Here is a 23631-nt window from a genome sequence, read left to right on the forward strand (position 1 = left end):
TTTTTCTTTATCCCCCCCCCATTCAGATCAACTGACTACGGCTCCACATACGAGAGAATGAATGACAAAGTCGGATCCAAGACTGTCCTGAGTTATCTGTACGTCTGTCCCACTAACAAGAGAAAGGTGAGACATTGCAAATCATTTATTTTTTTGGTCTCATTCACAGCTTCCATGTTGCAGTTTTTTTTTTGGTTTAACTGTCAGTGTAAGTCAACACTTCCTGCACAGGCATTTCACATTAAAAAGCCTCAAATGGCATCATCCTCTTCCTAGTAGGCTGTGGATCCAGTCCTTCAAGATAGTGCATTCACATCCCAACATGATATCAGGTATCATAGCTAAAAAGGAAAATAGAAACTTGAAGAAAAAAGACACCAAAGGACGGTGTATTAGGAACAATTACAGACTTTTAACATTCAGTCTAAATAACTGTGTTAAAGGGACTAATGGGAACTGAAATTGGTCCAGTCACTGTGGACTGTCACTGCAATGTAATCCTTCTGGGGCAATAAGTGCCTGACAACGTCATGATAAGGACCCTACATGATGATGTACATATGTGTTTGTTAAGAAGTAATATATTCCTTGTTTAACCAGAAAGATCTTCAGAAAACAGAAGTTGCTAGTCTAGACTTTGAACTAATGTGCAATGTCTTAAAGTCACACAAGAACATTCCGTAATGTTGTCAGACACTTCAGAATCACAATTTGAGCCTGATAGTGGCAAAAACAAGCACTTATAGTACACTGTGCTTGTTAGATAGTAGATAGTAGATGTAGATAGTACTTTGATGGTATGCAATTTCCCGACTAGAATAGAATAGAAATTTTATCTTTTTTTGAACTCCGATAGTTCTTCCAAGATAAAGGCATCTCAAAGTTTGCTCATGAGACAGAATATCAGACATCAGATGAGAGATGTGTTCTTTCTCAGCACAAGCAAAATCAAAGGTTTTGCTTCTTAACCATTGTTGTATGAGCTCAGGCAGAGCCAGAGTGACTTTTCTTTAGATATTTAGGCAAAATGACTGTAGCTTCTCCTCATTAACCTCCATCCTACCAACATATTTTACTTCTGACTACTGGCTGGGGTCCCTGGGGGAAAGTAAACTACTGTAAGAAACAACCATCATTGCAAAATGTTATCTAAAACTTGTTTCTTTTCAAGGAGGGGAGGGAAATTTCTTTTTTCAATCTTTTTTTCACGATATGATATGCATTTTGCCCAAAATACAAAAACACGCAGATAGAAAGGGCTCGTATGCGAATGTGGAGAGATGGTGGAGTGATGGGCAGTCATGTAGGGCGCCCTGGGAGCAGTTAGAGGTTTAGTGCCTTGCTCAAGGACACCCTGAACTGGCACATCTCCAGCTACCGGTCCACCCTTCATACGTTTGGTCCACACTGGACGTGAACCGGCCACCCTCCAGTTCCCAAACCAAGTTCCTACAGAGTTACTATAGCTACACATTGCAGCTCGCTCTTGCTCAATACTGAATCGATTTGAAGACATGATTCAGTATGTCACCCCAGTTGTTGACATGGAATACAGTTTAGTATTGGAAATATTGGAAATAATGAGATGTGTACACTATGATTTATACCTGAATCAGATGAAGTATATATATATATATATCTCATATCTCTAGACAACACAGCCGTCCTGGAGTTGCTCAACGCCTAAAGTCATATAAATCATCTCTGGACAGCATTTCATGACACATTTAATTTAAAACATGCACAGAAACTCTTTATCTTTGTTGACTGCAGCTTAACAGACTAAAAAAAGTCAAAACTGGGGAGATTTTGTTATTTAGAGAAAACAATGTTTCTGTTGGAGAACAGAGACTGAGATCAGCTGAGTGTTGAATAAGACATGACTGTTGTTTCACAGATTGAATTACCGCTGTGATCAGCTACCTGTGCTACCGCTGTGAGCTCTGACACATCATTCCACACCTTCTCAATTATCTTGACTCATCTTAATTTACTTGGTCATTATTTATATACCATCGTTCATTTGAGAATGTACATCTTATGCATGGACACGATGGATATTATGATCATCTCTGAAATTGCCTTCCTACAAAAGCAGTGAACAAACTTAGAGATGAACACTGCAGTCTATCCAAATGGAAGTTCTTCTTTCTGCATAAGGGTGTTTTTGGCAAGTGGGTTTTAAGAAGTTCAGGCCACAAAAAAAAAAAAAAAGTATGAGCATTGCCAGCTGCCAACCATCTGCCAACATCTTTAATTTGCCCGAGAGTTCTGTCGATTACTTTTCATTTCATTTTTTTTATGACATTCGTAGAATTTAGTTAACTGATCAGTAGATGGTTTGCGCTTCATCTTCTACCATCTGCTTCAGTTTTCTGTCCATTTAATTTCCTGAAAATTCACATTCAGCTTTCATGTTAGATGAATTGAATTGTGTGTTATCCCCTAACAGACTATGCACTGTATACTGCTTAGGTCCACATCTAGGAGACGTTTTAAATCCCTACACTTTTCCACACTGAGTGATTTACAACTCACAGTATCCTGCAGTCAATCTGCCCTCATGTGGTAAACTCCACCCAATCAACAGTTTGACAGACAAGTGGAATCGTAGCCAAGAGGTCAGAGTGCTGTTAGCAGCTCGGTTAAAGCAGTCTGGTGGATCAGTAGACGAGACTGACCCAAGGCTGTTTTCATATCACAATTTCATTATATATATTCCAGTCAGTTTTCTGTATCTAAAGAAACAACAGAAATAAAACTGTGTAGTTAGCATTTCCCCACTAATTGCAACAGATTGTATGCATATGGAGAAGATGAAGTTTACACAGCGTTAAACTGATCTGTTTCTTCTGGTAACACAGAGCCGTGACATGAACATTCGAGTTTCAGGGAGCTTGACATGATAATTAGAGGCAATTAGTTGCAATGACTGAATGACTGAATGCGAGTCTTTAAATATTTGCAGATATTGCACCCTGCACATACTGCTGGGGTTGAAATAGTGAAATCAACCAAGCAACCTGACAATCAACTGGTAGCTGATGACTACAAAATCATCACGAACGTCATATTAAAAGCTCTGTTGGATGATTCCTACAGTACATGTAGAAGAAAATACAGCATAGATGAGCTGAGAGTTTGAACAGAGACTATGGAAATTTGAGAAGAAATGATGCAGCCTTCTTCTTGAGAATGAGAAGTAGGAATCATAAATGTTAAAATGTACCCTCGCTACCTTCAGTACATTCAGGGATTTTGCTTCTTGATCCAGTATGACCAGTACTCTATTCATGGTGGTCATTCTTAATTAAATTCAGATTGGTATCGCTGCATAACAGACATGGTGAATTCACTGCCTTCTCCACACATCTTTATTTGTGCTACTGCTATTTCAGCATGAGACAGATCAACATTTCAATGGTTTTTATTTAAGAGAACACAAAGTAAACATCAAGGAGACGTCTCATATTTGCTTGCAGTTTCATTCTATAAGGCATAAAGGCCGCCGTGATGTCCAACTAGGCAAAACCATACCTTGGTCGGGTGCACCGTTCAAAATTGCCACACATCTTTTTCTGCAAAACACATCTTAAATTGAAAACACGAAAGACAGTGGTCTTTACAGATCTGAAGGATCTATGAACATTTTAAAGTATTATTTGCATGAGGATGTGGTAAAGAACAAGTCACGGCCACCTGATAATTGAGATAAGAATTCTCCCGCTCGATGACAGGTGAAAAACATGTTATCCTTGAAAATAATCACATTATTTGCGTTGAGCCGCCTTGTCAGATATGTTGAATAAATAAAAACACGCACGCTATCTGTGGACGTACAGCAGATAAGGCATGACGCCCGCGCCTGACGAGAACGTGCTCCGAGAACGTGCTCCGAGTCTCTGGAGGTGCTCGGGTTCATCGGACTTTACTTTCTCAAGGCCGAGCCAAAGTACTGACCCTGAATACGTCTGCATGGCGTGGGAGTTAATAGGATCCCGGGACTGTTGAACTAAACCACATCAGGGCGAGGAACAGATCATAGCCGACGCTGATTACTCTTCATGACTCACTCCTCCTGCCTATTTTATGTGAGGAAAATTTAATTCTACATCAAGGGCATAGCAGGAAGTGTAGGGAGTGTAGTCCCTGAAGTCCTCTGTCCTCTGTTTTTTTTTTTTTTTTTGTAATTTCAGTTATATAAGATTAGATAAACTTTTATTAACATCCCAAGGAGAAAAAAAAAGAAAATTCACACTTGTACCACACAATATAGTGGATATAAATAACACCTAGGAACAAAATGATATCATTTGATATCAGGATATTAGTATATTTGATGTTAAACCGTCCTATGTTGACAAAAGGGGGCATTTTCTTGCGTGCATGGAAGTAAGTCACTGCAAACAAAAACTAGTAACAAAAGCACAATCTTTTACTCTAATGGTTGACCTCTGGCTCTGCCCATGGGCAGATTCCCCCTCCCCACCTTATCTCTGATCTAATTATTTCGATTTGCCATCCCATAGATGGATGGAAGTTCGCCCTGTATGCTGGCTATGGTCCTTTGTTGCCTCCTTGCATCTGAGTGGCCTTATTTAGCATCCGCCTGTGTTCTACAGGATAAAAAAAGAGCAGTCTGGATGCCTAATCACTCACTGTGAGATATAATCGTCTGCTGCTCTTTCAGATATTCCTTTCAACCACAATAAAGGAATCATTATATGTCCACTACAACCATTCTGGAAGCATGTGTAGATTTTTTTCCCCTCTTACATTGTCCGAGAAAAAAAGTTAAAGCTGTGACCTTTTACAATGTCACATTATAGATTTGAATGATAGTAATGACATTTAGTGCAAAGCCCCTGAAAATGACACACCCCTCCCTTCGGATCTTCTCATTCTGATGTGTTTCTCCGAGCTAGGCGCGCTCGTGCACTCCTTGAGCGGTTTGATTGAGCGGTTGGTAGATTAGGTTGATTTAAAAATAAAGACATACACAGTTAAAATGCCATCGAGGAAGCAAGACAGTGAAAACATGATAGCTAAATGTGGGTGATTAAGTCTTGATCTGTAGTTAATGAGCATATTGCGGTGACAACTCTGTGTTAAAGCCCCCCCGTCAAAGACAGACTTAAGCTCAATTGATCTGGCGTGACGTGATTCATTTGCTGCAGGGTGTCTCTTTCCCCCTCCGCCTCTGATCCATACCTCCACTTACCTCATGATCCAACAGCTACCGGCTTCTATCTCTGTGCACCAGCTTATGCAAAGCTCGACATCAGGCTGATAAAACAAAACGGTTATCCCTCCAACCTCTATCGATTTCTTATTGTTACCCTCCTCACTCGTCCGCTTCCTCACAAAGGGCTGAGTGGGCGCTGTGAAGGAAATCTTAATCACCCCTTGCTAATGCTATCGGTCACTGCGATTTTGGAAGTGAGTAATTATTGTATGACACTGATTGTTTTAGTGGGCAGGAGTGAAATTGGCCGCCGCTCCTGTTCCCCGCCTTTGTATTGGCTTCAGATTGGCTGTGGGTTCCTTCTAATCACAGAGGCGCCGCACAAAAACTGGCTTGTTACGATAATGTGTAAGGTTTGGGGGGGGGGGGGGTAATGTGTCTGTTTTCACACTTACATGGTGGTAAATGAGTAATGTGTATGTGACAATACTTTCTAGGCCCCGTTCCCAGTATTAAAAGAGCACATTGTGAGGCTCCCTGAATAGAGGTTGAGAGGAGATGAGCGGAAAGTGCTGAAATTGAAGGCTACGGTTACATAGAGTGCATAGAGGGGACACATAACACTCATCTCTCAGTACAAGAGTTGAATGGGGGGTTTTAATATGAAATGTACGTTCTGTGTGCAGGCCTCTTCTAAGCATTTCTACCTTTCTATTTAACTGAAAGTCCTGACAGTTGACTCCAAATAACACACAGTGAAATGTAATTTCCCACTCATAATAGACTCTGCTGCTTACTACAATATTATAGAATATGATTACTGCTTAAAAAGTGTAAATTATATGTGACAAGCGCCAAAGACACTGGCAGATATCAGGAGGCCTTGCCATTACACAGTGACAGGTAATGAATGGCAAGATCGGCGAGCCCCGGACCAATGAGAAATCCAGGTTGAGGATTTGCCGCCTGTTTATTGGTGCTTAATGAAAAACAATTTATCTAAATCACCACCAGGGAGGGTTCCTGGTTAAGGCTCTGGAAAGAGGGCTAGCATTTCTGTCAGTGACAAATGTGCTGCTGTTTTTCCAATTCAAATTGAATTGACGAGAGAGAACACAGCCATTCAGGCCATGAGCTCAGCCCCTACCGCACAGTTCCACCACACAAACCCCCGAAGAAGCATTGGGTGTTGTAGTTCAAAGACAGATAAAAGACTGGAGATAAAGAGGCAAACAGTTAATGCGCCTCCAGGCCTCTTTTCATATTAATAATGGAAGAACTGATTGAGTCCGGTGTGAAGGGGCTCGCTTGTACTAACCAACAGACAATGATCCCCCGACTCTGCAGTCCTTTTATGTAACTGTTTTGATCACAGACCCCTCGTCAAGCTCGTTTCAGCTTTGACCCAAACAGAGTTAAAAGGTGAATGTTGGACTTCACCGGGTCACATTAGCATTGCTAAAGTTGCAGACACGACTTCAGTATGATAATAATTGCTCTGTGTCAGCCACTATTTGCTAACATATTGTCATATTATTGTCATATTATAAAATCTCTTAGTTCAGCTTTACTATTATAATGAGACACTTGATTTTCATTTAGTTTACTCATTTAGTGTTGTCACTTTTTTGCAGGCTACATTATACACAGTTTCACATTGCTTTAGATTGGCAATACAGCTTTTCGGACTTTGAATCTAATCTAGAAAGAAAAAGAAATATATACTGTCACCCTTGTGCAGTGTTTCTCAACAGTTTTATACCACAGTCCATAGCATAGTCCAACCCTGTTCAGTATTAAGAAGATTATTTATTGTTGACTATTGTTGTTCAAGAGCCAGAATTCTTCCTAATATTTCCTGTACTCTCTGTCTAATGTCACATTTTAGCTAACCACTGACGCATGCAACGCTATGACAATGAGCATGACTGTGTGTCAGGCTGATAATGAGGAAATGGTAAACTTATTTTCAGTAACATTCCAGTGATATCTTAGTTTATTTCAAACTGTTGTAGATGATCTCATATGTTTTAAATTAATATAAAGTACCACTACTAGAAGGTTTTTCCACAGTTTGAGAACCAGTGCCCTAGAATATTATATAGCATATACAGTTTAAAGGAACACCTTTAATATAAACCCATTTAGCCGACACCATTGCAAAATATCATTAGAATTTATCAGATGATTTTTTTTCACTTATTTGAAATGTTATACCATTTTAACATGAATACATGTATTCAATAGCATATTCTGATATTGAAAATGATGCAACATTTTGTTAAAGGTCACAGGAAAAAACAACATTAGCATTGCTAATGTTGCTAACATGACTCCAGTGGGATAATAACTATGCTCCATGTTTGCTCGAAGACTTTTTGCAAACATATTTGCCATATTAACTTTTAAGATGATGTCGCTGTTTCTGATTGTTCCTGTGTTCCTGTCTTCTAATGAATTCACTTCATTAATTTCAGTGGGTTCAATATCAATATTAAAATGAGGATTTTGCTATAATGTGTATTTTTTCGCACTTTCATTTTACTGCATGTTTTACACCGCACACATTTTCCCATTGGTAAGAAAACGCTAGTATATCATAGAGTATGAAAGAACACCTTAATGATTTATGTGTCAGAGTGTAAATATTTGTTTAGCTACAACATTGCAAAACATTATATCATTTTGTCTTCAGCCATCTGAAATGTTATAACCTTTTAACATGAGCACGTGTGTTCAATAGCATATATAGACATTCAAAAGAACACACTAAATATGTTACACATCTATTCAGACAGTCTCCTTTAGTCAAGGAGGAATTCCTGTGACCATTTTATCTGCTTCCACAAAGACTCTAAATGTCATTAGTGGAAAGAAATACGCATTGTGGAATTCCTGTTTTCATTGAATTCTGTAATAACTGTGATAGCTCTGGCAGAAATATTCCAAGCATGAAATTAGGGCTTCTGCCAATGTGGAGCAGTTAAATTTGAAATTAGAATTTTACTGGAAGGAGAAATGCTGAGAAATTACATTCTAAAGGACTAGCTGATAAAGAAAATAGCATACTGCATATGCAGATTCATGCATGCTTAATCCCTTGTTTGTACAGCATTTAACTGTAACTACACTGTAAACCCTATCAGCTTTCTGTTATATATACTGTATAGGAGCAGTTATTTCATGATTTTTCTGTGTGATTCTTCTTTATGGTCTGGTTTCCACATTATTTCACTCCTTGCTGTGAACAACCTTGATCTTATTTTGGAGAAAGATGATGAAAACCCTCACCTAGTGAGCACAGGTAGCGCCACAGAGCCATGGCAACAGAAGTGCGAGAGTCACACTCATGAAATGGAGTTGGAAATATAGTGGAGTTGTTTGCCAAGCAGAATCCTGACTTGTGCCAAAAGCCAGGCCTTTTCTGCTGACACTGCTCCTGCCTCTAACCTATCTATCCCTCTTCTACCTTCTCTCATCTTCCTGTCTTTCCACCTCTTTACTCGCCCTTCAAATCCTTTCTTCTCCCGTCTTCAAAAACTCATACACACTCCCTCACATGTGTGTGTGCACATCCTATTTCCCCTCCCTCCCTCCCTGTCTCTCTCTTCCTGGCTCACAGATTATGGTGTTGACAGATCCGGAGTTTGAGAGCAGCGTGCTCATCAGCTCTGATGAGGGAGCCAGTTACCAGAAGTACCGGCTCACTTTCTACGTGCTGAGCCTTCTATTCCACCCCACTGAAGAGGACTGGGCTTTAGCCTACAGCCACGACCAGAAGGTGAGATTATGCTTGATGTCATATTTAATTTATGTCCTCCACGCAATTAGCTGCATACACTTTATATAGAGCCTTTGCTACCTTTGTGTTGCTCATAGTATATTCAATAGGGCCTGTCGTTACCATCAATTTAGTACATTACTTGATGATAATTCGTTTGCTGAATATGCATCTTGATGAATAATGTAAATTCTAATATAGTGTGAGTCTTTATTCACTTTGAAAAGAGAAGCCTTTATTTGAAACTGCCTATCATCAAAATTAGACCTGTATTTCTATATCCACCTGTTCTATAGATACACTGTGTATGTACCATATTTTAGTAAGGAACGTTCTGATTCGCTGACCTGGTCTTTGAATGTTTCCGTCAAAACTAAACATCATCTATCTCTATTGTTCCACATTAAAATCTCTCAAGTAGTATATGGCCAAAAGGCCGTGGTCACATCAGCGTCATGGGCATATCAGAAATTGGGCACAATGTTATTTTTGTTATTTCACTTAGTTAAGATTTAGCATTGCACTCCAACACTGTTATAAATAAATAAATAAATAAAAATGTTTTTATGTAAAGAAAACTGGCAGCTGTGGTTGCTAGAATTGTACCACAATAAATTTGGTTTGACCATCTAATGTTACGGTAAAAGGATATTAGTACTGTTGATTCAATGTGTATGGTCACCGTTTTATTCCGTTATTTCTTTAGATTTTATGATGGAAAACTGCCAAACCATGACAGAAAACGTTAAATATGCCATTAAATATTACGGTCTATTACTGTACAGTCCCTATATAAAATACTACATTATTCTGTACATTATCTTTATCAGTATTGTTATTATCTTAAAAATTACATTTAAATAAAGGTTTTGAGACTGTGTTTTACTGTATACAGAAAAATATATATATTATTATTTTACGGTCTTTTGTTGTCATAGTTTGGCAGTTTTTACTGTAAAATCTACAGAAATTTATAATAATTTATAATTTATAATAATTGGACACTATTGGGCTCAGGCTTCAGGTAGTCTTCAGCTCCAACTGACACTGACTGAAGCAACATCACTGTTTGAGGATGTTTATCAGACTTCACAGAGCTCCATATAAAGCCACAAAAAGCTTTGTACAACACTTTTCACATATCCACAAGTAAACAGATTGATGTGTAAAATCTTTGAATCTGGTTTTCAGAAGAACGGATTATTGAAAAGTGATTCTTAGATTGTGAACAAATTGCTCAGGTAGTTTAACATTTCATTTTTAATTTCTGTATTTCTGTTAAAAAGAGTGACAGAGTGGTGGATATAGCACCGCTATTTTGGTTCACTGGAAATGATGCCGTGGAAATGTGCATCATGCAAGCCATAACAGTAAAGGTACTAGTAATTTGTTTATTTGCCTTGGCTTTATTTTGGACTGGCCATATTTTTTGTCTGAACAGAGCTGAAGCCTGGCTGTGTTTGAGCTAGAGCTTTTACCTCAGGAGTAATGGTATACACTACATTAGCCCAAAAAAATAAATAAATAAATATTCCCAGCCTCCCATTTCCTTTACCGGTCTTCATCATGTTGTCACCTTCACCAAGCTTTGTCACACAGTATGGAGCTCTGCACGCCAACTTCACACAGTGCTCTGAGATTGTACCCAGCAAAGGTCTGTCATTAAGGTCAATGACTCTGACCTGAAAGCCAAAGCCATCGCCCTGCGGGGGGGACATGGCGCCGGAGGGCGATGATTAGGGAGCAGAGGTATGTGTATTGAACCTGTCAATGGTGAGGCTTTGAAAAGGTTTTCGTCGCACGAGCCAATGTCAGGCATTTTCTTGGCAGAGTGGATTTAAAGCATCTGAGGTGAAATCCTGTATCGATCAACGGACAATTCAGTTATATTGTGTTAAAGAATACAAACAGATTCATTCGGACAAGAAATACACTCACCTGTAGACTGTGTCTACCTGATATGAGGCAGACTTATTTGTATTATTTTTAATTAAATCATATTTGGTGGATGTTATGAGTCTTGTTAATTGGATAGCATTTATGATTTGCTTTCTACCGAATCCTTTCCTCCTCTGTGGTCTCACGTCTACCTCTAAATCTTATTTTTACATATTAACCATGGTCTAAAGGACCATAACTTTAATTTGAGCTCCACTACTTTACTCCAGTATTAAAACTTAGCATGGAAATCATGCTGCTATTTTAGACAGCAACAGAAAGTATTAAGATTAGCAAGGCGGGCCAAGTTCAAGAAGTTCAAATCCCTGTGAAGTCTGGGTAGGAGTGCAGTTGAAAGAGATGCTGTCTGCCTTCAGCCAAGGTTCTGGGCAAAACATAAAAATTATTCTGATGGATTGTGAGGAGTAAAAACTACTAATCAGTCACCACTTTTACATTAGTCCAGAGCAGTCTTTCCTAATGCTAATTAAAAACAACCCTTAGCAGCTTAGATTATCAATACAATTTACAGCGTATACAAAATATGAGGTGTGCCTGGCTCGCCCATGAAATAGACTCGCAAGATCAATGAGGGTAACCGCTATTGATCTCACTGATTAAATACACCTCATTCATGAAAGCAGCATATGCATCAACCAGCAAGTAAAGTTCAAGAAGGCGGCGGCTGAGACTTTAGATTTGGCAAGTCAACATTAACAAGATAGTTGGGGTTCAGTGCTAGCAGTAAATACTACATGTATTACGAGGATGTGACATGTGGGGTATCATCGTTAGGACACCTAGGCACCCAAAGCAAGGCATAATTGCATTTTCATACCACTTCTGAATGTGTCATCCACATTCTGCAACCACCTCCCCGGGGCTGTTCTTGCAAATAAAGAATATGTTCTTCATCTAGTTAACGAAAAAGAGGTTTACACAGATATTATTGGTGCCTTAATTTGACCTGATTTCCCCTGCAGCCTTAACACTTCATCTGGACCGTTGAGCCAGCAGCGAGAAGCTTTAATATGCTCATTTTCAGCTTGTAACTGGCTAATAGTTTTCAGACTGGGTCACTCTGAATTTAATCAGCATAAGCTGGTGCTTAGCCGTGGTTAAGTGCAGCCCTGAGGACTTAACTTTGAGGCAGGAGTGTAACTCTTTACTGAGACATCCAAATCCATGTCAGGACAAATAGGCTGGAGTATTTGTTGTAATTCCTGATTCTCTTTTATGACTTCTTTAAAAAAAAAAAACATTTGTGTCAGCCCCTTCCTCGAGTAAATGGAGGTATTTTTAGATTTAGAACTCTTATTGACCTTTCCAGGCTCTTATCTCTTGACTGTGAGGGGTTTGTGGAGACAATTACTCACTGATGTAGTCCCAAGTTGGCTTCTGAGAATAAGGCCGACATTGGCACTGCCAAGTGAGTGAGTTATGTAAACAGTCTGACAGAGAAGAAGAGTAGAGAGAAGAAACTCCACACATAGAATAAATAGGAGCTGTCTTATTTTATTCTTGGTGAACTGTCAGAGCTCCCAGTAGACTGGGTGTTAAGGCATCTTGCCTAAAATCTTGATAAAAGCCCAAAGAAGTCCAGCTGGTTTTCTAATTTCCTCACTTACTCATGAGAGACCTTTCAACCGTTTAGCTGACATGAAAGCTACAATAATTCTGACTGTGTGCTGGTGGATATTTAGTGGCGTTTGAGGGATACGACAGAGAAAGACATTTCTCCAAAAGGGATGAAAAAAGAAACAAACATTTCCCTCCGAATCACTAGCTGCGGATTTGTAGCGACTTGTAAACAATAGGTTTTTATCACAGCAGTGAACATTACCGTACCACTGCTTACGCCTCTGTAAACTTGAGAGACAAGGCCCTGACTCTCTAATGGACTGTATAGTGATTAACTCATCCAATAATTGCATTGGACACACTGATGCGCTCCTGTTATGTTGTGAGAGACGGATTAAAAGAAGGATTGCCAAAATTCATGCAGCGATATCCTGACTTCAAGTCCCTAATGAGGTATATATATATATATATATAATAATTATATGTGATGTTTGTTTTGACAGCTTCACTAAAACAGTTGGGGTTAAGGTCAATGACAAGGGCCAAGCACTGCTTTTCACTTCCCCTACTCAGATTTATAAGAGATACTTTTTTATTAATCCCTCGAGGGGAAATTCTTTTCTTCACTCAGTTTTTTACATGCATTTTAAAAAGAAATACAACCACACACACACATAAAGGGCTCATAGACCAGCAATTATCCTGGTGGCCCAAGGTATTGGACTGTCAAACTTCCAGTCTTGCTTCTCTAACCTTTAGGCCACCACTGTCTTTTATTGTGTGCTAATAATTGCTAAGTACACTAAAGACAAAGGTACCGTTGAGGCTGATGGAATGTCATTAGTTTTGCAGGTATATGCTTAAAAACCAAAGTATTTGTCTGATGATGGCAAAAGTGTCAAAAAAGATATAATTAATCCTGAGGGAAAAGAAATGCTCCAGTGTACCTCAGCTGGCAACCCATCCAGTAGTCTAGCTATTCATTTTAATTTCATTTTATTTGCTTTGGTAATCTGCTTTATGTGTATAACTCATGACACTTGTAGACCGTACTCTATATTATTATTTACAGAGACCCAACAATTCTCACCATGATCAAGCATTCGACAACACAGATGTCAACCACAAATGTCAACCTCATGATGAGCGGTACAAGTAAACTCAGGGGATCACTAGTTGCAGTTGTAGTTGCGTCATCTGGAAAAACACAAAATGTCAACTTCCTGGTGGCACTGGGGGTAAAGTCAGGGTCAGATTACTGAAGTTCATCCATAGAAATGTATTCAATAGTTGCTGAAATGTTTTAGTCTGGGCCAAGGTGTTGCAACCAATGGGCTGAGTGACTGACACCTGCAACCCCTAAAGCCATGCTGCTAGTGTGGCTCAAAAATAGATGACATAAAGATCCACACATTAGATTTTTCTCATGTAGTGTGTTGTAGCACCTAGTGTCAGATTTGGATGGGTAAGTTTTTTCCTAACTGTGATATTTGCTCAGACTGAATTGGTTTAATGCACCTTTAAAATACAGTCCAGAATGTGCTGCAACTTTACTGACTTTGCCACTTCACGGTCCTATCATATTCATAGCATTTTAAATGATATGTTTTCAGCTGTTCCACAAACAAATTCATGACTGACATCTTTTTGTTTTGCGCTCATGTTCTAAAAACATGCCTGTCAGGAGCCTGCCACCTCTGAACAGCTGTCTGTCGCACACCAGCACACAGACTCAGAAGGTGAATTTCCTGCTGCTCTGACCAGCCTGCAGAAACAGAAGTTGAGCACTGATAAGTTGAAATTCCTCATCCTCACATATTCACATTTCCTTTGAACACCGAGCAAATAACCAAACTTGCACTTTAGAAAAACAAAGAGCACCGCCAGTGTATATTCACACCACAAGCATTGAGTATAACGAGGACAGGGGTCTTTCATGGTTCAGCTCTAACCTCATAAAGAGTCATTCACACGGAAATGTAGTGCATATTCACACCATGCTGCAATTGCATTACCCTGTGATGGTACACAACAAACCATAGGTCCAGGCAAAGATTTAATTTGTGTGTTTCGACTGGAGGAGCAGCAATCTTTTCAGGCTGAGGCTGCTGTAGCAGGACGCTGGTGTCTCAGTGTCTACATTACTGAGTCTGAGCTAGAACACACGTGGGATTCAGTCAAAGCTCTCTGTGGCACTTAGTTGACATCCTGCTACAGACAGAGGGATTAATGTTATTAGTCAGGTGATGTCAGAGTCAGTAATAATACAATACATCATGACTTTGGCAGGTTAATTCTAGACGGTAGAAGGCATGTGTAGCACTAAGAAGAAGAAAAAAGGCATTAGCAGCTTAGTCGGGGTCATAAAAATGCATATTCATTATCAAACGGAGAGTAAAACCAAACAAAAAACATCATTATAAAGGCAGAGTGGGCGGCTTATATATGAAAACTTTACCATATTAACTTGAAAAAAATAAGAAAGATACAGCAGGTCAAGGATGGCTTGATTCATCAGGAAATGTTTGATTGTGATTTAGTTGCGTCTGTCATGATGAAACAGGGAAAGGAGCTCTGAAATCAAAGGGAAATTATGGATACAGTGAAGCGCTGACGGCTACGTGGCAAGGAGAGGCAGACAGAACAGATGGAGTAACTGGTTCTGATGGAATAGCAGATATACATTGTCACTCTGTTGTCAAAGTGGCAGATGGAGGTGTGTTGGGTATCAACAGCGGCGAGAAGAAACTTTTGTGCTACTTGGTAGCCCTTGCTAAAGATGATTTTTTTCATTATTAACATTGATCTTGTGTGGAGCAAAGCCACTATTTGACAGTACTCTGCAGGCTCTTTGTATTTTGTGTTGTTGCCAATATCATTATGAACTTGTAAATAGATTTTTGGTTTATCATAATAGCTGGTTTTAGCTGCCATGCAAAACAACACCTACCCAAGGGAAATGTAATCCACAAGGCCCCCAAAGCCCCAGGTTTGTTCTGCATGTCAATTGATTTTAAATGACTAATTTGTCAGAAAAATTGTACCACTAAAAGTAAAAAATTTGCTAATAGGGTAGGTTATACTTGATCACTTTATATTGTGGTCCTTTATTCCAGGGGGGTATTTAACAAAGAAAACCATAAGACCTAGGGTTAGGGGCAGGTTAAGAGAGGATTGATCGATTCACACAGTTGATTCCTGACCTTGTAAAAGTACCAGATGTAGTTTGCTCATTTGTCATAGAACTACAGCCATGTAGACCATGTTATGACCCCTTTTTCTCATTTTTAATCCTACCTCCTGAAACATGGGGAAGGGCTAGGGAAAATAATTTTATTCACTGTGTTGTGAAGGTTATAAACTTTTAGGGTTATGAAGCTGTTTGACCATCTGACAAGCACTTCTAATGAAACACCAAGGCAGCTTAACCCCAACATATTTGCTGCCATGCTGATAGTTTGAGACTTGTACTCTATTATTAGCATTGATTTCATGGGAACAAAGCCACTCTTTGACAGTACTCTGTGGGTTGTTGTGTTGTTACCAAATGGTATTTTTATGAAATTGTACATGGATTTCTGGAGTGTTGTAATAGTTGTCTTTAGTTTCCATGCAAGGCCAGATGACCAAGCTTGCAAATCAACAGCTACCCAGGAGTCCTGTATTCCAAGAGTGCCAATTAATTTTAATTACTAATTTGTTAGCAAAATTGTACCACTAAGAGTACAAAATTAGTTATTATGGGCTATGCTTGATTTTCTAATATTTTGGCCCTGCATGAGGGTTAAGACTCATGGTTTGGGTTAGGTTTAGAGAGAATCGGGGCAGGGTATGGAGCAGATTCCTGACCTTGGAAATACTCATTGACAAAACACCCCCAGCTTTTGAACTTCAACTTTGGACTATATCACATGGTATTCAGCAGCAGATGTTAACTGTTACTCAGTTGTCATGCAACTGCAGCCATTAAGGCTTTCTGTGACTGATCACCTCTAGTGTGTAATATGTATGTTATAACCTCCTTTTTATTCCATGTGTCGTGAAAGATATGAAGCTGTTAGGGTTATGAAGCTGTTTGACCATCCAATAAGCAGTTCTAACAAAGCATCAAGGCAGCTTAACCCTAACATATCGACTCACCCATGCTTCCCTGACAGTTTTAGTTTGTTTTACTGTTCCCTCAGGGATTCTTAGAGGTGGAGAGGTAGTCTTTTTTGCCATTGGTAAACAACCTGTGTCCTCTAAAAGTGTGTAGAATTCACCGCCTGAAGGAGTAGCCTTTGATATGTCAACATCCATCATAGCCTTTTATGTGTCAATTCCTCCTCAAGGACAAAATGTCAATCACCTAAGCCTCAACCCAAACCCTGTGAAAATTACACCCAAACCCTACCCCAATCATGTGGACCCCTTGCAGATGACAATAAATCAAATTAAATTTAGCACTTGATTAACTTAATCCCATGGGATTTAAATATGATATCCAATGATATGTTGAAAATTATACTCTTCCTTGATGGCTGATAGTAGAAAGGTCTCTTTGCCCTTGGTAAACACCGTGCGTCCTCCAAAGTTATTTAGAATTCATCGAGTGAAGGAGGAGCATTTGATATTTCAACATCCGTTGTAACCTTTTAGACGTTGCTCAAGCTGTGAGGCCCTTTTTGCTCTTTACTGAAGAAAAACATGGCTGTCAGGTGGGGGGGCTGTTGTCAGATAAGTGTGTGAGGGGTGGGTGGGGTGGAGAGAAAGGTAGAAAGGTAAGGATGAGGGAACAGAGGGATTGAAATCAACCAACAAATGACAGCAAATGAAGATTGATGGATCACGGTTGAATTCTTATTAAATAGCCCATATCTATCCGTTATATAGGCTTTGCTGACATCCTTTACAGGCGCAGCAACAGATTAATAGATATCAGCTGATCTGTTTGTTGGCTTGTTTATCAGTTTTCAAACAGGCCTGTGGTGTATTCCCTCAATGTCTGCACCGCTGACACTGCAGCCAAGCCAGCCCCTGGTATGACACACTAGGTTAAAATCACTTCTTAGAATCAAACCCATTTCCTTTATCACACTGACAGAGGTAAGGGAAAACATTTGAACGGTTTACATATTTAAGTTCTGTGGGGTAAGTTCTGTGGTAACTGGCAGCAGAACAGATGCAAGGTCTTCTCGGAGCTATTCTCTTGCAGCAAGGAGTCAAGGTGTATGTTTTTGGGGCTACAGGTAATTCTGATATTTATTTTAGTCACCGCCATTGACAGTGAACCTGTCAGTGTGTGGAAACTCACTGACAGCAGGGGTACACAAAACATCATTTACCAAACTTTGACTGGAAAGATCGTCACTCCAGTATGCCGGCTCTGCCTGGAAGAAGATTCATTGAATTGGTGCTTTGAAGAGTCACTGAAACACTGGATTTATTCTCAGCACAAGCAAAAAGATCAGTTGAGATTGGGATTATTTGTTATTTTACCTTTTGTCTGTATCACATGAGGGCGGCATGGTGGTGCAGGACTGTTACCTCACCGTAACAGGGCTGGTTGTTCTCATGTCTGCACGGGTTCTTTCTGGATATGCCAACTTCCTCACACAGTCCAAAGACATGCACTTAATGAGTTATTTGGTGACTCTAATTTGTCCGTAGATGTGAATGTGAATGGTTCTGTGTCTCTATGTGCCCTGACCTCTCGCCCACAGTCAGCTGGGATAGGTTCCAGCCATACTGTGACCCTGATGAGGATAAGTGGTTACAGATATGTGATGGCTTACCTGGTCTGCATCAGCAGATACCTGAGATGTCGTAGATGTTTAACAGATGTTAGATGTTGTTTCCATGATTTTTATCACTTTGAGGATGGTGGCTTTATTCTTGCCTGTAATTTAAAGTGCCAAATCAGGTAAGTGAAGCTGCAATTGTGTTGTCATGGTCAAAAATGAAATAGCAACCTAACCGTCTAATTCTAACCAAACACATTCTGGGATGTTCTGCACTCTCAGACCAAAGCAGGCATTGCGTTGAAAATGCCAGTCCCCCCATTCATTTGAGGGGGGTAATCTACTGGGTAAGGCAAGGGGATGCCAAAAACCAAAACACACTGACCTCTTTTTGAAACCTGATGTCACATTGCAATGACTAATCCGGCAATCAGATCAGCTGCACTGCTGAACAGTGTGCTTGAAATATCACCGGGAGTCATGATACTCTCCCAGCTGTGTCCTTGCAAGGTTTATTTTGTGTACCCAGCTTCAACGTCTGTATCTGACTTGCATAGCTATGCTGCAAAACAGTGAAACCAAGAAGCTTCCTTTGATTTGTGCCCATTGGTCTGAGAGTGAATTGCCAACACAGTTACATAGACTAATGAAGTGGCATGACTTTTACTTGTAGTGTTTTTATATTGTTATGCTACTAGTTTACCAATCCGAATTTCAACTTAACAACTTAGACCACGATAATGCTGCTGCCTCCAGTGTAACACCAGCTAGTTAACATTTTGTCTCCTTCTGGAGATGTTTCTTCTTCCCACTCATAATTATTGTTGTTATAATTGTTGACAGCACACAATGTTTTTGTTTTTTTCTTGTCAAAGTTTAAAAAAGTGCCTTGGTGGATTATTTTCATATTTGTAGTTGTGTGAGTCTAATTAGTTATGAAACCTTGGGTTTATGAACCAACAGTCAAGTGAAGAACTTTTGTTTTCTGACTTTGTCTGTGGAAAAAAGACTGCCTTAAAGACTAAAGTCAGGGAACAAAACAGATTACGTGAAATACTCCAACATGACTGCATGTAGTTTGCTTCGCAAGCTATGCACTGATGTGGTAGATATACCTTTAGAGAGGTATATGTTAAGCTGACCTGCGTGGACCTCTGCTGATATGTGCTAGAATATTTTTGTCCTGCCATACGTTAGCATGTCAGTGGTCAGCAGAATTATACAGTTGCAGTTCATTTGTGGTTTCGTTTCCCAGTACAACAAAAATAACAAAAACTGATCTAATCTCAAGGGACTAAGAGTCATTAGGCCAACATCATTTTTTTTCTGTTGTAAATACACCCCAGGTAACATAAAAGCAAATGTTTCTGTTGATTTAAGTAGATTATTCAATATGAATTATTCAACATGTTCCAACTGCCTAATGACTGCCGTTCATCCAGTTTTAGCTGTGTTCAAATTTTGCTGATGTTTGTATAGCCTATGCCAAAGATTCAACTCATTGACTGAAGTTCCTTCTGGTCTGCTTACAGGCATTATGCAAAAATATAAACAATCATTAGATTGTCGTTTCAAGTTTCTTTTCTTTCTTTTTAGTGCTTCTATAATTCACTTGTTTCTCAAACACAATCAAAGCAAAGCATCATTTTTATTAACCTTGCGTAAAATATCTTTTTTTTTCTTTTCTTTTGTTAACCGGGTTCCCTTAGGGTATGACCTGTTTGTTTATTACCACCAGAAGACTTGCATATTGGGACATTAGTAATTTACTAATTGGAGTGTGAAATCTAGGGAGTCTTCCATTATAAAATGCCATTGCACAAATAGGGAGAAGAAGATCAAAGATTTATGGTTCAAAAGTGCTGCGTTACCAGAAAAAAAATGTCTGCGCAATTTCCACCTCCTCCCAAGCCCATATAGTCTCAACCCCATTTCCCTTTTCCTTTCACAATCCCCCTAATGATCGTAACAGGCCTCGGAGCCCATAAATCTGAACAGTAGGGAAACTAAGTGTCTCATCATTATGCAGCCTCCACCTATCTGCTCAAAGAGCATCCATGTAAGGCCCCCAGGACAGCAGTGGCACTTGTTTAAATCCAATCTCATTTCAGTGAGCTCTTCATCACTTTTTTTCCCCCCTCCTGCACCTAATGACGTCCCCGTGCCATATTGTTGTTTTACGTGTAATGGGCATGAGCTCAATTACTCTTCCGCTTGACTAATGGTGATGACTGAGTTAAGTTGACTGAGTCATTTTCAGTTGAGGTAATGTTGTTGCTGGCACTTGTTCCCAGAAGAAATTATGAAGTCTTCCAGGAGGCTCCTCTTGGATGGCTATCGCCTTGGTAGGATTGGGAGTTCAAGTGTGCACCTGTTCACGTCTGTGAATAGACAGAATCACAAAGCGATTCGCTCATATTACATGACAACAGTGATCTCAGGGCAGTCCATCAACAATGTCTGTAATGCACCGAGGGTGTCTTACTTTCCTTACAGCGCAAGGTGACCTAGAACTGTAAGGAATGAATCAGAAAAACTTTCTGTTGCAAACCAATGTAAATGTTTCAGTTATTCATTTTAAGACAGGAATCTGGGTTGCAGCACAAAGGGTCCTTTTTAGCCTGCTTTCAGGCCTTCAGAATCTCTGCCAACAACTCGTATAATTGATCTGGTGCCCAACCAACAACCCTGTCTGCTAAAAGTGTTTCAATAATTTCATTATGACAAATCTAATGGCTGCCTGGAATGTTCAGAAACAATGTTTCTATGAGTCAATAAAATAATATTTTATGTAATGTACTGGAGTCACAAGGTAATAGTCTGGGTTGATAGCGGGTGTATGGTTCTGTGTCCAGACTCGGGTCAGGGTTAGGCAACAACAGCAACATTGTTTAGGGTTGATAACTATGTTGTTAACATTTTTGTGACTTGCAATTCAGATTAATTAACAACATTTCATCATTATATCATCCATCCATTTTCTGGAACTTTATTAGGGGCTACACCCTGGACAGGTCGCCAGTTCATTACAGGGCACAAACAACCATTCACACTTACATTCACGACTACAGGCAATTCACTAATTAACATATTAAATGTATGTCTTTGGACTGTGTGGGAGGAAGCTGGAGTACTTGGAGAGAACCCACGCACAAGGCGACAGTTCTAACCACTGCACCACCGTGCCAACCTCATTATGTTCTTTAAAAATGTAATTGTTGTGATCAGAGTTACAGTGGTATGGTAAAGCAGTGTACATATAGTATTCTTACAGATTTTTTGAGGTGGTCCTTTTTATGTGACTAAAATCTTCGGGGGCACATTGACTGCTGTCTACTGTAGCTAACAGCTGGATTACTCACCTCATACACTTCAAAACACCCGAAATATCACTTTAAGTACAGCGCTGTCAAAACACAAAGCTGATTTATTTTTCAGGCACAGACAAACAATGCCATCCTGCCGATAAAAAACAGCCACAGACAAATTACGATTTCATTTGGAGGACTTATTGCTTTACTTGGTTGTTCAATATGTGCATGCTTCTGTCAAGACAAAAAATAAATCTGTCTTTGCATGGGTTGTTTACCAAAAGCAAAGCAGGCAACGTCCCTGGAGCACATCCACCCATGGGATAAGATTCAATGTGTTGGCTGCTTTTTGGTTATTTGTTTAAAACAATTTCCACCACTAAAACACAATATTAAATCAGGCTGGTCATACATTATTATCTAATTAGGCACTGTATTGTTGAGGATCCCTGTGTGAAAATCTAGTCATAAGACTACAGTTCTTTGAGTTCATACCGTGCTCACATGTTCTTGTTCATGTAGTTTTCTCTTCAAAACCCACTACAAGCAGAAAACCTGAGGCAGGAAACATTTATTATTCAAGCATAGCAGTACCAGTCTGGCATGTAATGAAGCTGTCAGATGTAGTTTGTACACACGGTGGACCATGTTTCTACACCGCCATAACTACCAATGAGGGCTGGACCTCTAACCTTTACCACAGAATTCTCTTTTTTTTTTTTTTTTGATTGTTTTCGTATCCACATTCATAGATTACAGCAATTTTATAGCCTTTAAGTGACATTGTTCAAAGTACCACTGTGGATATGAAGTTATGCGCATGTTCCCCTTAGTTTTGTCTTATTTAGGATTGTGTTAATTAGTAGTCATGGCAACCAAAGCAAACTGTGACCAAAGCAAAGTTAGTTAATATTATTTTATAGATAAAAACACAGTCGAAAGTCAATCTGGAAACTTTTAATTTCATTCAGCAGAAGACCGGGCCAGATATGAAGTGAGTCAATTAGCCCCTCCGTTCCCACGGCAACAAGCCCTCCAGAGTCCGCTAACTGAGCCTCTTGTGAATGGCACCGCTTGAGACCATTTTCCAGAGATCAGACTGCGTTTGTTAGCCCATTGTTCTCAGTCAGTTATGATCGCAGCGGTCGCTTGTTAGTTATTCAAATAAAAAAAGAAGAGTAATAAAATAATAATAAGCTGATGTCTGAAGTAACACAGCGCTCTCTTCTTCATATCATAATTTAGATCGGCAAATTAAAATTTTAAAAGGGCTTTGAGCATAAAAACACAACTCAATCTCTCCGTTTCTGTCACATCACACATTCAATTATCTAATAATACAGCAGCCTGACTTTTATTGTAATTATTAAAATATACTTTTAGTCCGATTTTATACATAGATAAATTTTTGCCTGTATTTGGCTTTATTTTTCATTTTTAAAACATATGAGGGAGTAAGTGCACTCTGTGACACTTTTAGTGTCACAGAGTGCACTGAGAAGGAAAAGAGAGACACAGGGTGATGATACATAACAGCAGACAGGTTAAATGTGCATCTAAGAGTAGATGAAAGCTGCTCCGGACGGCAGGAAATTGGAAAAAGGATTGTCTTCACAACCCCCACCACTGTTGCCGGACCTCAGATAAAATGTTTCCCTGTTGGTGGAAATAGTGCAGTGTGTTTAGTCTTTGTCTTAGATTTTTGGAGCAGGCAGTCACCTGGGTGAGCCCGTTCTCTGTCGAGGAAAAGGGGCAAGTTTCTTTAGCTGCTGAGGGTTAGCAGAAGAGGCTCTGGGGACGATTGAACACCAAGCCGCTTGCCTTGGATTGCCATTCTTTTCTATCACTGTTCATGCCAACATTCCCCCGTCAAGAACACGACTAAAATAACGTGTCTGCATATTTGTTTCCCAGATAAAGTAAGAATGATCTCCGCTGTGCTCCCACAGGAAGCCGACAGCCCACCTAAAATAATGAAAGGGACCGGCAGAGCCATGCGGTCCCTTCAGTCCTTCAACATGCAAACATTGTTTGACTTCCAACCTAATGATGCAAATTTATGCTGTTAATTATTTCTAGCTGAATTGCAACCGGGCTAAACGTTTTCAGAAATGC

At 39.6% G+C, this 23631-nt stretch overlaps 1 protein-coding gene across 1 annotated transcript in view; it reads left to right on the forward strand.

The window, feature by feature from the left end:
* sorcs3a (sortilin related VPS10 domain containing receptor 3a) overlaps positions 1–23631 on the forward strand; it is a 218335-nt gene that overhangs the window by 115008 nt on the left and 79696 nt on the right. The window contains exons 3-4 of the mRNA XM_019279262.2: positions 27–126; positions 8808–8966. Of these exons, the coding sequence (XP_019134807.1) occupies positions 27–126; positions 8808–8966 (259 nt within the window). The remainder of the gene's footprint in view (positions 1–26; positions 127–8807; positions 8967–23631) is intronic.

This window comes from Larimichthys crocea, chromosome I, assembly GCF_000972845.2.
Source record: "Larimichthys crocea isolate SSNF chromosome I, L_crocea_2.0, whole genome shotgun sequence".
Classification (NCBI taxonomy): domain Eukaryota; kingdom Metazoa; phylum Chordata; class Actinopteri; family Sciaenidae; genus Larimichthys; species Larimichthys crocea.